The 16,346-nt window shown below is 40.4% G+C and overlaps 1 protein-coding gene across 4 annotated transcripts in view; it reads right to left on the bottom strand.

Annotated features, from left to right (window-relative positions):
- The window catches only part of SLC24A2 (solute carrier family 24 member 2), a 252,875-nt gene that overhangs the window by 97,085 nt on the left and 139,444 nt on the right, over positions 1-16,346 (bottom strand). For 2 of the 4 annotated variants that reach the window (XM_059071138.2, XM_067041428.1), the window contains exons 3-4: positions 3,669-3,707; positions 1,409-1,517 (exon numbers count right to left, since the gene is read on the bottom strand). In XM_059071138.2, the coding sequence (XP_058927121.1) occupies positions 1,409-1,517; positions 3,669-3,707 (148 nt within the window). The remainder of the gene's footprint in view (positions 1-1,408; positions 1,518-3,668; positions 3,708-16,346) is intronic. The other 2 variants (XM_067041427.1, XM_067041429.1) reach the window with 1 other exon arrangement.

Here is a 16,346-nt window from a genome sequence, read left to right as displayed (position 1 = left end):
GTAACTATTACTGTAGGTGAAAGAACCAAGTACTAGAGAGGCTCTAAGTTGCCCAAAGTCATACAAATGCTTCGTGGCTGGGCGGAGGCTGGCCTGCAATCCCCTCACTCCCTGAGGTCATTTTTGTGGGGGTGACCCTGGTGGGGAGGAAAAGAAGGCTAGTGGCCAGGGCTAATTCCCTTGTCATGTGGACCTCTGGTAAAGAGAGTAATGATATTTAGGATGTTCCTGGCAAAGGATTACCTGAGTAAACAGAACCCAGGATCTATGAAAGAAGGCTCTTTGGAAAATATCACATCAGCTACGTAACTCTCTGGGGTATAAGGCAGAAATGTTTTATAACTGAAATGCTCCACAGTGAGAGGTGAGCCCGTGATCCTCACTTATTATTCTGGGTGAAGGTGCGTGTCCAATGAGGGGAGACAGGACCTGGGGAGCCACTCTTGAGGTCCCAGAGTTTTCTTGACTGCATCTGAATCTCCTGATGGCCTGAACCCTTGAAATTATTTAGCCGAGCTTTATATTGGTTAAGAGCTCTGATTTATGTGGGGATAATTTGTCAGTGGCAGAGACCTGTTTCCCAGGCTATTTGCCTCCGTGTAACATCAGGCCTTACTGTAAGGTCCAGGGATGAATGGAGAACAAAAGACTTGGTTATATTTGAACCCTTTGCTAGTAGCCTAACTCTGATATTTATTTGATGCATCAGATATCTGCTTCCTTGAAAAATTAATTTTTTAGGATACTTATGCAATTCAAGAAACAAGATGTACCTGGCTTCCTTGTGAATGAGTAAAACTGGAAGAACACAACACTGAATTCTTGGTGATGGCTTATATAATGTCCCTAGGAGGTGAACCAGGCCTCTTCAGTCTGATCCTAAGCAGTTATCTTAGAGAGTGCTCTTTAGGTGCTTAGAAGCTCACCTCCCTTCTTCCAGTTGCCAAAGAATAGGTACAACATCAGTGCTCTGCAGTGAACATCATTCCCCAAACTAATCACAGCCCTCCTAAGTCATGAAGGTCTTGTCTCATCTTTTCTTTTTTTAAGATGTACAGTTTATCAATTTTTCTTCATTTGAAACTTAGGAGGATGATGAAAGAGAACTGTTACTCTAACTGGAAGGGAGAGAAACCTCTCTTGTCTTCTCCGCCTCGTAACAAACTGTATTTATGCTGGAGGCATCAAAAGACAGAATCAGCCAACAGACCTCCGCTCCTGCTCCTGGTGAAAAATCTCTGATCGTGAGTTGGGCGGTTGCAGATAAGCACGCAGAAGGGCCAGGGCTGCCTCTGGCAGAGGTTAGCACGCGGACATCAGCCAGTTTGTGACGGAAGCGTGAACATATTTTATGAAGAGAGAACTTTGCACATCCTCTCCCCCACCCAAGCCAAAGCCTGATGTTTACCTTCAGCAAGCGGGTCGAGGGTGTGTATCATGAGCTGGAAGATGCTGTTCCTCATAAGACTGTTGTGGAGGGAGGCGGAGCTCCCGCCCCGCTGCAGACGCGGCTTCGCCTGAGCAGAGAGAGGGACCGGACAAAGAGGCCGTTAGTGCCCAGAAATGCAAGGCAAGTCCTCACCTAGTCTGTCAGACGCTCACACGCAACCGAAGCAAAGATTTTCAGTGCACATCCCTTCAAAGTCTCCTGAAGGAATGGCGTTCTCACATCCAACTTACTATATGCTAGTCAACGTGCCATAGCCTTCACCTGCATGCTCTAACTGAACCCTATGAACTAGATACCATTATTGTTCCCTTTAGACAAATGAGGAAATTTAGTCTCAGAGAAGCGAAATGAGGTGTTCGGGTCACACAGATTAAAAAAATGGAGGATAGAGGAATGGGCTGCAGGTCCGCTTCACTCAAAATCTGTTCTCTGAACCAGTGGGTGGTCTCTAAGATGTCTGGATTGTGCCTCCTATCAGTAAAAGTTTTGAGTGTGTATATATGCATCTATCTATATCTGTATCTATATCCATATATATCTCTATCTATATCCAGACACATACTAAAATATGGGCATATATATCATAAAACATTTGCAAAAGTAGAAATAATGAAGAGTAACAAAGAAAGCTAACAATAGAGGTGCTAATATTTCCCCCTTGCTCTGCAAAGGGACATCCTGCACACATTCCGGGGTACCTCATCTCCACGATGGGAACCGCAGCTCTCATCCATGAAGGCTTACGGTCTGTGTTAAGTGAGATTTGAAGAGAGAGAATCTCCTATTATGAATCCACAGACAACCTTCCTGTCTCCAAAGAGTCCTTTACATTACAGGGTTTTGCAAAATATTCCATTACACTCCAGATCCACAAGGGGGTTTCCCAAGAGAAGTCCCACAAGAGATTCCTTGACCAAATATATTTGGACATTGCTACATCCTAGACCAACTCACCTTTAGAATTTTAAGATACACATTAGACCACTAAGTCTAACACTAAGGAAATCTGGTTAACTTGATTAACTTGGACAGTGTTTCCAAACTATTGCCCATTCGTCCCTTGTTTTATAGAATACTTTTTAAAACGAGCCATATGTTTGGAGACAAACATGAAACCCAGAGTAAGCTTGAAGTATGGGTAAAATGTCAGTGTGAGATACATGGAGAAATCTGCATTTTTTAGTGTGATTTTATTATAATTGATATTCTATTAGAAATAATATTTCCAACTCTACGGGGTTTGGAGAAGAATCAGAGGGGATTACTGGTGTCTCATTGGTGAACCAGATCATGATTCACAAAAGAAGAGACTGGGTCTGCACCCTTAGCCCAGTACTGGATCAGGCATATCCTATGGGCTCTCAATGCATGTCAGAAGTCTGCTCTAAGCATCACAGGAGGAAGAATGGGGTCATATGTATCTTCATTACTAGTCCTTTCAGCCTCAACAATCTGGAACATTTTTTAATGCATTGTGTTATTTGATTCAGAAGATTAAGTCTCCAAAATTTTTAGGGGAAAGGTTAAAAGATTTGAATAGAGTTGAAATGTAATCACTGTTTGATGGTTGAACACAAAAACTGATGGTCATTTCCTTGCCAAGCTGCACAATACAAAATGTGACATGTTAATTGGACAGGAACTGGAAAATGTGTTTGTTGTTAATAATTTGTCATAATCACTGTTACTATGGTCCTTATTTTGGGAAACCGAAAGAACTGTCTTGTGGAAATCTTCATTAGCCTAGGATTATGTCTACAGAACTTAAAGCAGTCTTTGGGGCATTATGTATATATTGAATATATAGATCTCATGCAGCATTTCTTTTGATGGAACCAAAAGAAACTTCCAACCAAAAAAATAGGTGCATGCAGATACACAAATAGATACCAAGCATTAGATCCCTCGCGGTCCCCAAATATCTGCTCAACATCCCTTGGAATGTAATTTGGAAATATCTCACTCTTTCAACTTTTCCATGCCAAGTGAAAGAGAGAACTCAAACTTTTTGAAACCCAGTCCCAGAAATAATTTGTCATTCAATGTAAGAATTCAGTTGACACTAATTATAGGACAGAGCATACACACACCAGCAGATTAAACCCTTTAAGTATTCCAAGGGAGAGGATGTTGAGCACAAGAGCCCCTTCCGCCCACCCCTGCCCTCACACTCTCCACAGGCACATGAACAGGTGCAGGCAAGGCCACTGCTTCCTACCGGTAGAGCCTGTTCATCCTTGTCCCTGGCTGCAGATGACTGCATAAGAGGAAAAGGCAGAAACAAAAGACACAGAAATAACTAAACACATATAGGTTTTACATTTAATCACAAGCATCAGTATAGGGAAAGAGTTGGTTCTTTCTGCTCCTGGGAAGGACTATGCCAATGCAGGGGTCAAGAGTGTATGTTTCTAGCTAATATATCATGGTTTATTTGGGCATATGGTACTTTCGCTTGAAAGATCAAAGCTGAATAGCCAACGTAAATGTCCAGTAACAGAGGGCAGTTAAATCAATTGTGGTCCAGCCATCCAGTGGAATGTCATGTGGCCACTGCAATGAATGAGCTAAGTACACATGTGTTGACAAGGAAAAAATACCTAAGATATATCGTTAACTGAAAAAAATTTAAAAGCCTTATTTATTACCTCATTTTATAAAAGAAAATACTGCAGTATATGTAAAGAAAAAAGTTCTGCAAGAATCATTAGTGGTTATTCTTATTAGTGGTCATTATTTGGGGCTGGGATTACAAGGATCTGTCATATTCCATGTATTTCGGAGGGAACTGACATTCACTGTTCCAAGTGTGATGAATAAAATAAAAGCCTGAAGACGTTAAGCCTTTGAAGTAAAGACTAAGATCATCACACAGGGAATCCAGATAATCCACCTGCTTTCCTGCCCCACCACTTCAAAGTTTCCATTCTAAAAAAGGAAATATCTGTCACACTGAGAAAAGTTGACTAAAACTGAAGGGCACGTGAGAGCCTGTCATCTGTTGGGAGAGAACACAACTCAGACAAGGGACACTGGTGCTCTTCTAACATGTCCCAACTGGACGGCTTTGCTTTCCCCGCCTAATACGAACACTCCCTCTTCAACAGAACCAGGCACTGTCCTGTGATCTTTCCAAGGGTATGCAGGTGCCTTGGGAACTTCCTCGTGATCAGACTACCGCCTCTGTCACTTCACCTCAACTATGGGTACATACAGCAAGAAGAAACTGGTTCTCCAATTAGCGTCTTTGCTAACCTGTGTCTTCAGGACTAATCACACACTCGGAGAAGAGAAGACGAGGGCAGAACTGTTTTAAAATCTTCATGGGCCCTGGGCTCTCTTTTTTTAGTCCTACCACACATGTCACAGAAAGAACGTGAAGATGCCCTCACATCCCACCTACGATATACATTTTTGTGTGAAAAAAAAAAATGGAAAGGATTCTTATAATTTTGCATTTCAAATTACTGGCTATATGCAATTCACTTAATTCATGATTGGCATGCTAGAAATCTTGAAAAGTGAGAAAACTGAATCTGTGATTTGGTTTCATGTAATTTTTAAGAAGGCTAAATTTAATACTTAATGGAAGTTGATAGTACATATTTTGTCAACATTCAATTAAACAGTTCATAATCTTGTAGATAATTTTTGGATCTCAGAGTCAATGTCAACATATATTTTTTCTTCTGGCCCCAAACACTTTTGCAGACCCTTGAAGAACTTGTAAGGCTCAGGCACAAACGGAAGAGTTTAGGCTGGAGATAATTTCTGAGTACAGCCCACAGGCATGACTAAATTTGCCATTACCTCCTAATTTGGGACTCTCTCTTGGTGACTTCTCTGAAAACACTAACAAGAAAATATCGCTGCTTCCCTAGTTCCAGAAACATGCTTGGGGAACTAGACTGGACCTGAAATTGTCCTTTGATTTCCTTTTTGCTCTGAAAGCCACCGTATGATCCTGTTTCTCTCTGGCAGTCCTTTCATTTTCTCGTCTACCACATTAGACACCTCAACAAATGGCCCCCCATTCTACAGAACAATCCCCCAGGGAAATTATCCAGTGCAGCCAGATCAGCCTTTGGACACACATGGAGATTAACTGTCAGAGCATGCCTTTTTTAGGTTGCAAATTTACACCTTGTGGCTAAACGGGAGACAAATAATTATGAGCTGGGATTGATACCACAGCAATAACACAGAACATGAAGGAATGGGATGAAACTGAGGAAAGAAAAGTGTGGTCTTTATAAGAACAAAAATAGCACCAGCAGAGAGTTTGGATTTAAAAGATAGATTTAAAAATATATTTGAGGAAGAAAAAAAAAAAATCCCAACCTGTCCTGTGGTCTGAAAGGAAGAAAAAAATATCTATTCCATTGACTTGCTTTTTCTCTCACAAGCAACGAGGCTCATAAGACACAATAAATGTAGAGAAAGTGTGCTGTACATAGATTCTACAAAGATAAAACTCAGTGCAGAGAAAGGTCTAAATCCTTTACAAAATTTCCCACTGCTTAATGTCAGCAGAGGTTGGCATCATTAGTTTGCTTTCAAGTGTAATTTGCAGACATGAATATACATCAGGTTACAACATGCAAATTTAGGCACACACACAAATGGCAGCTGAGGCCATTAAAACACCCCTGCACTTTCCTTTTATGTAGCCCTGTTGCAAAAGAGATGAGAAATGTGACATATGATGATAATCGCTCATTTTCAGGGCTTTGCCCACCTCTACCGATGATTCCTGATGCTCACCTGACTTAGCCCCCCTCTAATCGCATCTTGAAGCAGCCTCACAGTCCTGGAAATGTGCCTCTGATTATGTTAGGAATTCAATTTTAAAGGGGCTTTAATTACACTGGAAGTAACTAGTGAAGGACCAGAGAAATGATCCAGATATGCACAGCTCGTAGTGTTTCTAAGAACTGGATTATTTAACAAAGTAACTGGGTTTTGGATTGGCCTCTGTGTTGTGATTTTCTTTTCAGGGCCATTGAACATCTGGCAAGTTTATGCTAACCCACTGGATGTCACAGAAAAGACAACTTCAAAAGAGGACTGACGTGACTTTAAGGATTAATCTTGGCATATTTATTACACATTCTGCTTTTTTAATTTCCTTAATTTTAAACACACCAAAATATCATACATTTGGGCTGTACCAATTTCAAAGCCCAATTCCTGGTGGTCTGTTCACAAAGGCTGTGCCAGTTATTGGAAAGATCTGTTAAGCCAAATCCATAGTATTCCACAGCAATTCTTGAAGAATACCTCTTTTACTTAACATGAAGTATTCTGTAATTCAATACTTTAATTGAAACTGACCCTCTCCCTAATTACTGCAAGTAATTGAGCAACTGAGATGATGCCATTAATATCTGTTGTCTTTCCTGCTGGAAACCCAATTCTCTGTGGGAATTTTGCTACCCATTGGATAGGTGTTTTGAAAGTGCCACATTCCTCCATCCCAGAAAATAAAACACACAACTCATTTAAAAAGTATACAAAGTATTTTTAATGCTATCAATCATTCACAAATCCTTAAACCACCTCTCTTCCTTTGGCCCTTAAAAGCCACTGGTTAGAAATGATTCCCCTGACTACTAAGTATAGTTTTGATGTGACTTTGTACAGAGCTTACCCTGCATACAGGCACCCAGGGCTACCTCACACACATAAACATGAGGCAAATACTGCACAGTTTATAGCTACATCATGAACACACAGCCCCTGGTTTACTCTGGTTGGTAACCCCCTACCTGCAAATTACACTATCAAGTGGGTAACTGGGAAGATTTCATGTGCCAAAAGACAAGTGTGTAAAATAAAGGGTGGATTTTCTGGCCAGTGGCTTTGGCAACAGATATAGAAAGACAAGCAATTTTTCACAACAGTCAAGTAACACCCATAAACTTCCACCACCATAACCTTTCACTAAGTCCTGTGAAATGCACCTAAATTCAGTGTGCAAAGGACTCAGAAGCACTATAAAGTATACAAGAACAGACTTAAAAGTATAATTGTTTTGTCATAAATGTGATACAAAACATATATGCTGGCAATTCAAAATATTAATCCATTATTTAATTGATATTAACTTTAATGTCTTAGAATTTAGAAAGGTTGGGTGAGGGATGATTTGAATGACTGATTTTCATGTAAAAATTAACAAGGAAGTATTAAATGATGTCTCCTTGTGCTTTCAATACATTTATATTCAATAAGCAAAAACATTTAAAATCTCCCTTCTGGTTAAAGATGAATAAACCTCAAAGCCTGTAGGAAGACTGGATAAAAGGTGCAAAAACTTCAAATCTGAAATCTAAAAGGAAAGAAACCCAACCATTTTTGTTTGTTTTATGGTATGCGGGCCTCTCACTGTTGTGGCCTCTCCCGTTGTGGAACACAGGCTCCGGACGCGCAGGCTCAGTGGCCATGGCTCACGGGCCCAGCCGCTCCGCGGCATGTGGGATCTTCCCGGACCGTGGCACAAACCCGTGTCCCCTGCATCGGCAGGCGGACTCTAAACCACTGCGCCACCAGGGAAGCCCCAACCACTTCTTAATGAGACGCAAAATCATGTCCCTTTGCCTCCCTTTATTGTGCCCCTAACATACTCCCTAAGATATTAAGGGGAACAGGATTAAATAAATTCCTAAAGAAAGAAATACTAAGAGATTTAAATTCAAATTACTTTTACTACTGGTTGCCAGGTAATTACGCCACTGTCACTCTCCTTTAGGAAAGTAAGAATCTCAAAGATTAATGAAGTGCTGAAGACCCACTTGCAACTTTGGTTTAAAGAAACACATTGGGATGGAGAGAAAGGACAGAAATTAAGTAAAAAGCATGGGAATAGAAACTTTGGAAGCAAAGCGTTTTGATGATTTATGTGAATAATTCCCATGATATTAAAATATTTGGGATAGTAGAAAGAAACTTCAGAAGAATCGATACCTTTCAAAAAAATGAAATGGAAGTGAAATTGCTTAGAAACAGCTAGGAACAACGTTTTGCCTTTTATTTAATTTAATTAATTAATTTATTTATTTTTGCGTTATGCGGGCCTCTCACTGTTGTGGCCTCTCTGGTAGCAGAGCACCAGCTCCGGACGCGCAGGCTCAGCGGCCATGGCTCACGGGCCCAGCCGCTTCGCGGCATGTGGGATCTTCCCGGACCGGGGCACGAACCCGTGTCCCCTGCATCGGCAGGCGGACGCTCAACCACTGCGCCACCAGGGAAGCCCCATTTTGCCTTTTAAATAGTTGTATGAGGGAAGAAATAATGTAGGATGAGAAGTGGTGTCATACAGTTATTAAGAATATGGAATTCAGGCCCAGACTGTGCAAGTTCATTTCCTTATTTTTGTCACTTATTAGCTGTGTGACTTTGGACAAGTTACTTAATCTCTTTATGCTTTAGTTTCCTCAGCTGTCAAATGGGGATAATAATAGTAACTACTTCAGAGGGTTGTTGGGAGGATTAAATGAGTTTATACATGTAAAGTGCTTAGACGATGTTTGGTATATGGTAAATGCTATGTATTAGCTCTACTATCAGTACTATTAATAATAAGAGCCACAAGGGAGAATAAAGACAAACTATATGACAAAAGTAGGTTCAGTGTTGTGAACCGGCTTAGAGAACAGGGTGGTTTCTAAGGGAAGTAGGAAAATTCCATTGATTAGGATGGTGAGAGGTGATTTGTGTAGGACACTAGAGTGTAGTTAATTGAGCATGTCCAAGGTTGGCAGCCCAGGGAAGAGGAGATGTCACAACAGATTATATTTCCTTGGCTTGGCTTCTGACTCCATCCCTGTCCCATGAATCAGCATTGTCTGAAGGATACAGGATTGGCAAGGTGAGGCTGGCGTTTCGCATCTCATATACTTTAGTGGGCCTGGTTTTGATCAGGAAGCTCTGGAGGCTGGAAGATTCAGAGAAGGTAAGACCCCTACACTTATGGATGTTATATATATTATATGTCAATTACATCTCAATAAAGCTGGAAAGGGTAAAATAAAAACAAAAAAGGAGTTTAAATGCTTCTCACTAAATTGGTAAGCTGTATTGGGTGTGTACCACAACTGCCCTAGCCAGCCTACCAAACAGTGGAAGCCGTAAGATCCCTGAGAGCAGGATTCACCTTGTGCCTCCTATGGTCCCTGACCTGGCTACTAAAAATGCAACCAGGTGGCAGGAGAGAGTAAGGCCACTCAGGCAGAATGGGGACTGTGCAGTCCCCATTGCTTGTGTTTGCCATTTTGCTTGCTTGGTTGGAACTGTAACCTCCTTGAACATGGGTGTCTTACACATTACACATCTTTGTTTTTTATAATTTGCCTACCCGTGTGTCAGCATCCTGCAGATGCTCAGTCAACACTGATCTCTTGATTGACAGCTAGAAAGTTGTGGGATTAGTGCTTTGCAAGGAAGGAGGATGCTGGAATAGGCAGGAAACTCACTCTGAGACAGAAAAGAGTTGAGGGACCTGGACCCAGTGTTGGGCTTAGGTCACGGTCAGCAGAAACTCTTTGGACTAATACAGAGTGGTACTGATTCTCTGGCTTAATCCCTAGACCCTGTGCCCAAACACTATTGCATGGAACCTTTAAACTAAGAGAGCCAGTCTTCTTTTTGGTGGTTGAATGGGACCTGCAATAGTAGTGGCAGAGGCGAGTATGGTGGAAGCACTGAATGGAACAGGACCACCATGTAGTGAAGTGGAAGGCATGGGAGTAAGGAACAGTTCCATTGGACACTGACCATTACATACCTGGGCACCCTAGAAAAGTATGGTACACAATAAAGACTACGAACCTCACCACTGGGGCCTGACATGAAGACAGTTACCATTCCACTTTCCCCCTAAGGCTGATGCAATCTACAGTAACGGGAATCACATGAAGGTTCAAATTTATCTATACTTATCTTTCCTACCCTTTGCTCTCATAGGCAGTCCAGGCAAATTGACATTTTAGCTATTTTATCTGTGTCCTACCTTGGATATTACCAAGTTATTCCCTTGTGTTCTATTTGCCAAATATCTTCCTTCATGGTATCTTCAAAACCACTCTTTCATTCATTCTTCAACACATATTTAATGAGCACCTTATATGCATCACACTGTTCTAGGTATGGGAATAGTCGAGTGAACAAAACAGCCCAAATCCTTGCTCTCGTGGAATTTATATTCTAGTTTAAACTCTCATCTAAGACATAGTCTTCCAATTAAGTAGCAAAGGTGGCCATTAATATATAAAATCCCTGCTGACTTTTACTGAGTACTAACTACACTAGAGACAGTGCTAAATGCTCATTTAATCCTCGTCATAATTCTAGGTGGAAGGTTCTATTAGGAAGCATTGAAAGAAAACCTTTTTATTTTGAAATAATTATAGAGTCACAGGTAGTTGTAAAAAAATGTACAGGGAGCTGCTGTGTACACTTTACCCAGCCTCCCCTAAAGACAGCATTTTGCACAACTATACTACAATGTCAAAACCAGGAAGTTGGGGCTTCCCTGGTGGCGCAGTGGTTGAGAACCCGCCTGCCGATGCAGGGGACACGGGTTCATGCCCTGGTCCGGGAAGATCCCACATGCCGTGGAGCAGCTGGGCTTGTGAGCCAGGGCCACTGAGCCAGCGCGTCCAGAGCCTGCGCTCCCCAATGGGAGGACCACAACAGTGAGAAGCCCGCGTATCGCAAAAAAAAAAAAAAAAAAAAAAAAAAAAAAAAAAAAAAAAAAACCAGGAAGTTGGCATGTACAATCTATTGAGTTCACTTGAACTGTGCCACTTTTATGCACACTTACTTGTGATTTTGTATGGTGTGTATGGCATTTGTGTTGCTCTATGCAATTTAATCACATGTATAGCTTCAGATAACCATCACTGCAATCAAGATACTTTACTGAACCGTTACCATAAGATTCCTTTCTGCTACCCCTTTATATTTACATCCACCCCTCTCCTCATCCCTATCACCTGGTAGTAATCTGTTATCTATCTCTATAATAATTTCATGATTGTTATGTAAGTGGAATCATGCAGTATGTATCCTTTTGAGACTGGCTTTTTCTACTCAGTGTAATTTCCTAGAGGGTCATCCAAGTTGTAGCAGATATCAACAGTTTGTTCCTTTTATTGTTGAGTAGTATTCTACGATATGGATCAACCGCATACATCCATTGAGGGACATCTGGATAGTTTCCAGTTTGGGGCTATGGTGAATAAAGATGCTTCGAGCATTCATGTACAAGTTTCTGCATAAAGATAAGTTTCATTTCTGTAGGATATATGCATAAGAATACAATTTCTGGGTTATAAAACCATTTATAGTTTTAAAAGGAACAACGAACCTATTTTCCAGAGTGGCTGTGCTATTTTATATTCCCACCAGCAATGTATGAGTGATCGTTTTTTCTGCATTCTTGCCAGCATTTGGTATTGCTGCTATTTTTTATTTTAGCCATCCTAATAGGTATAGTTATATCTCATTGTGGTTTTAATGTGCATTTCTCTAATGCCTATGATGCTGAACATTTTTTCATGCACCTATTTGCTGTTTGTATATCCTCATCAGTGAAATGTTTGTGCCTATCGTTTGCCCATTTTCTAACTGGATTTTTAAAATAAATTTATATTTTATTTTTGGCTGCGTTGGGTCTTTGATGCTGCACGCAGGCTTTCTCTAGTTGCGGCAAGCGGGGGTTACTCTTCGTTGTGGTGTGCAGGCTTCTCATTGCAGTGGCTTCTCTTGTTGTGGAGCACGGGCTCTATGCACGTGGACTTCAGTAGTTGTGGCACACGGGCTCAGTAGTGGTGGCTCACGGGCTCTAGAGTGCAGGCTCAGTAGTTGTGGTGCACGGGTGTAGCTGCTCTGAAGCGTGTGGGATCTTCCCAGACCAGGGCTCGAACCTGTGTCCCTTGTACTGGCAGGCAGATTCCTAACCATTGTGCCATCAGGGAAGTCCCTCTAACTGGATTTTTAAAAAATATTATGTTTCAAGAGTTCTTTATATATTCTAGATATAAGTCCTTTGCCAGATATGTGGTTTGCAAATATTATCTCCCCACCTGTAATTAGTCCTTTCATCTTCTTAACATTGTCTTTCACAGAGCAAAAGTTTTTAATTTTGATGAGGTACAATTTATCAATTTTTCTTTTGACACACTGGGTTTGGTAGCACATCTAAAAATTATTTGCCTAGTCCTTGGTCCAGAAGATTTTATTTCTATTTTTTTCTAGAAGTTTTTAGTTTTATGTTTCACATTTAAGCCCCAATCTATTTTTTTTTTTTTATTGGAGTATACTTGGTTTACAATGTTGTGTTAGTTTTAGGTGTATGGTAAAGTGAATCAGTTATACATATACATATACACACTCTTTTTTAGCTGCTTTTCCCATATAGGCCATTACAGAGTATTGAGTAGTGGTCTTTGAGTTAATTTTTGAATAAAATATGAGCTTTGGTTGTGATCCATTTTTTGCCTATGGATGTCCAATTGCTATTATACCCATTTTAAAGATCAGGAGTGGAAGGTCTAGTGAAGTTAACTGATTTGCTCACAGTCATACAGGTAGTAAGTGAAGGCACTGGGGTTGAAATGCAGGAAGTCTAACTTGAAACTATGTGCTCTTAATGGCTGTACTTCCCTGGGTCCAAGGCATCACTCTCTCTGCATTCCCCAAGTAAACATGAAACACACTCTGAATTCACCTTCCTGCAGAAGGAAATTTATTCAGAAAATGGAAGCCATCTAACCTCCCTAGAGCTGTTTAAGAATATCTAGAGTTTTATTCATTAGCCTTGCTTTGAACAAAAAGTACATGATTTAAAAAATAAACTATTGGGCTTCCCTGGTGGCGCAGTGGTTGAGAGTCTGCCTGCCGATAAAGGGGACACGGGTTCGTGCTCCGGTCCGGGAAGATCCCACATGCCGCGGAGCAGCTGGGCCCGTGATCCATGGCCGCTGGGCCTGCACGTCCGGAGCCTGTGCTCCACAACAGGAGAGGCCACAACAGTGAGAGGAAAATAAACTATTATTTCCAATGTCATGCATCCTTTCAATAGCATAAAGACAAAGTGCAAACCAGAAAAACAGAGATGAAATTGAGATCTGCCATTAAGTAATGACAGTGCTCTATTTTTGCTGATGAAGTATTAAAGGACTGACAATGTTGGAGGTTCAGGCCTTAAAATAAAATTTCTGGTTCCACATAGTGGTTGTGGTCTCTGCTACCTGTCAATAGCACAGCGGAAATTGTTTACCATTGAGAACAGATGTAGCCTCGCAATAACAGAAATTGAAAAAGATACGCTCTGGGAATCCTAACTGCATTACTGTCAAATGGAGCCAGGAAGTGCTGATATTACAGTCAGTACCATCTTCTTGGCGAAATACTCAGCACTATTTTCAGTGTTGGAATTAAAAATCTGTTGCAGAATTAGGGGAAGATGACATGAGGAATATCCTATAGAAAAAGCTTTCTTTCTAACTGCTGTTGACTCTGAAGCCTTAGCTTTAGACATTGAGAACTTCTAGATAGTTCTAGAGACTTCATTTTGCAGCAGGTCCCAGGGCAAAAGCTTACTGCCCAGAGAGCATCTTAAATGATGATAGTAATCATATAATGTTGTATAATATCATCACTGAAAGTTAATTATTTACTCAGCTATAGGAATGCTGGACATCTTAGGACAGGATTCTAATATAGTGAAATTATGGTCCTATGGGAAAATGATGCTCACTGATTGGAGAAAATCCTGTCCAAATGTGAAAGATTGTGCTTGTGTTGACATTTCTCTTAAAATAATGTGTGTTTATCCTCTAAGGTTCTATAATGAAAAATTTCAAAAACAGGAAAAGCCTGAAGAGTAGTACAATGAATCACAATACTCCTACCACTTAGATTCAGCAATTGTTAGCATTTTCTATATTTGCTTTATCAATATATGTATATATTTATTATATTTTTCTGAATCATTTTAAAGTAAGTGGCAGATGTCATGCTAAACATTTCACATGTTATCTTCTAAGGACATGGTCATTCTGCATAATCATTATACTGAGTGCGTGTGCATTTTGTCTGTATGTAATAGGTGGCATGTTGCCTTAACTGGCTAACACCTCCTAATGGTGTTGTTTTTTAAACATCGTCAATTATTTTTATATTTATAATCTTGTCCTCAAGGCTAGTTATTAAGTGTATGTAAAACAAAGTATCTGTTTTACTTGTGAAGACCTCCTCCTTTCCTGACTTATCCCACCAACCCATGAGAGCGGATCAAGAAAAATCATTTGGTTCATTAAAAAAATTGCTCTAGACACAAATATTAATTTCCTGACTCTGTTTGGTATTAGCTTATTGGTGGACAATACTGTCCATACAAATATTTATAAATACAAATACTACTTAGTGCTGGAATTTGGGGTCCATAGTCTGGATTTAAGAGGGGAGTTGTGAAATCTCTGAAATGATTTGTAACATTTGGTGTGCATATGAATTTTCAGGGGCAGGAGGAAGAGTATCCATAGCTTCTGTCAGATTTTCATAAGTGTCTATGACCCTGAAAAGGTTAAGAATCGCTGATCTAATGCTTTCAAAACACTCTTTGGAAGCTGGGTGACATTATTACAAAGGGCACAAATGATCATTTGCTAAATGACAGAAAGAAGGAATTCCAAAAGGACCCATCTAGTCTATCCAGTGACAGCTCGATGCCACTGAAGTGCGTTCTGGCAGAGGGGAGCTAAAGCAGAAGGCAGCACAAAGCATGTTACACACATTGACAAGTTCTCAATTAGTTCGGACTCTTCAGGAAAAAGGTCTGAATGTCACTGCAGATGATCCAGTTCTATTCAGTGGGCAGAGACTGGGCGGAGTGCCAAAGGACAGCTCCACGGACCAGGCACACATCTCATGCAACTGTGTTCGTTCCCGATGTCCCCCGTCTGCAGGCTTTGGCAGCCTTTAGGGTGGCTTACTACTGCGATTATTCTCACCTCGAAGAAACACAGAAGGATGCCGAAAAACCCGAAGTAAACAAGTGAGAGAAAGGAAAAGAGTCTCCTCTTTTCCCTGCCAGGCTATTTTGGAAATGAGAATAAATGCCAAGGGGAATAAAACAGGGGCATAAAGAAGCACCGGTGCTGTGCTAGGTGTTCTCACATGGCTATCTCATGGTATTAGCAGAACTATGAGTATCTCCTTTAAACCATTTGGTAGCTGCAAGGAATTGCAGCTCAAACGAATGAAGCAACTGGATGGGGTAAGGACAACTAGTTACCCAGTGAGCAGAGGCCGGCGTTAGAACCCGTGTCTTTGAATGCCATTTCCCATTACAAATATTTAGTGTGGGAGGATAGATGTGGAACACACAAATGATAAAGAAAAATAAACAAGTGAAATCCCCTGGTTCTGTGGGGTCGTTCGCTTACTGTGCTTTGTTTTGTGTTAGCGTCTATTGAAAAATGCAGGTGAGAGACAAATCAATAGCACTTCGCTTTTGAACGAATTGATTTAGATGCATTATCCCATTTAATATTAAAAAATTTTTTTATTGGAGTATAGTTGATTTACAATGTTGTGTTAGTTTCTGATGTACAGCAAAGTGAATCAGTTATACATATACATATATCCACTCTTTTTTAGATTCTTTTCCCATATAGGTCATTACAGAGTATTGAGTAGAGTTCCCTGTGCTATACAGTAGGTCCTTATTAGTTATCTATTTTATTTAATTTTTAAAAATTTATTTATTTACTTTAAAAAATTTTCTTTGCTTTCTTTTTTTTAAACATCTTTATTGGGGTATAATTGTTTTACGATGGTGTGTTAGTTTCTGCTGTATAACAAAGTGAATCAGCTATATGTATACATA

Source organism: Kogia breviceps, chromosome 8 (assembly GCF_026419965.1).
Source record: "Kogia breviceps isolate mKogBre1 chromosome 8, mKogBre1 haplotype 1, whole genome shotgun sequence".
In the NCBI taxonomy this organism is placed as follows: Eukaryota; Metazoa; Chordata; class Mammalia; order Artiodactyla; family Physeteridae; genus Kogia; species Kogia breviceps.
The sequence above is the reverse complement of the archived record's forward strand: the minus strand, read 5'-3'. Positions and strand labels throughout refer to the sequence as shown.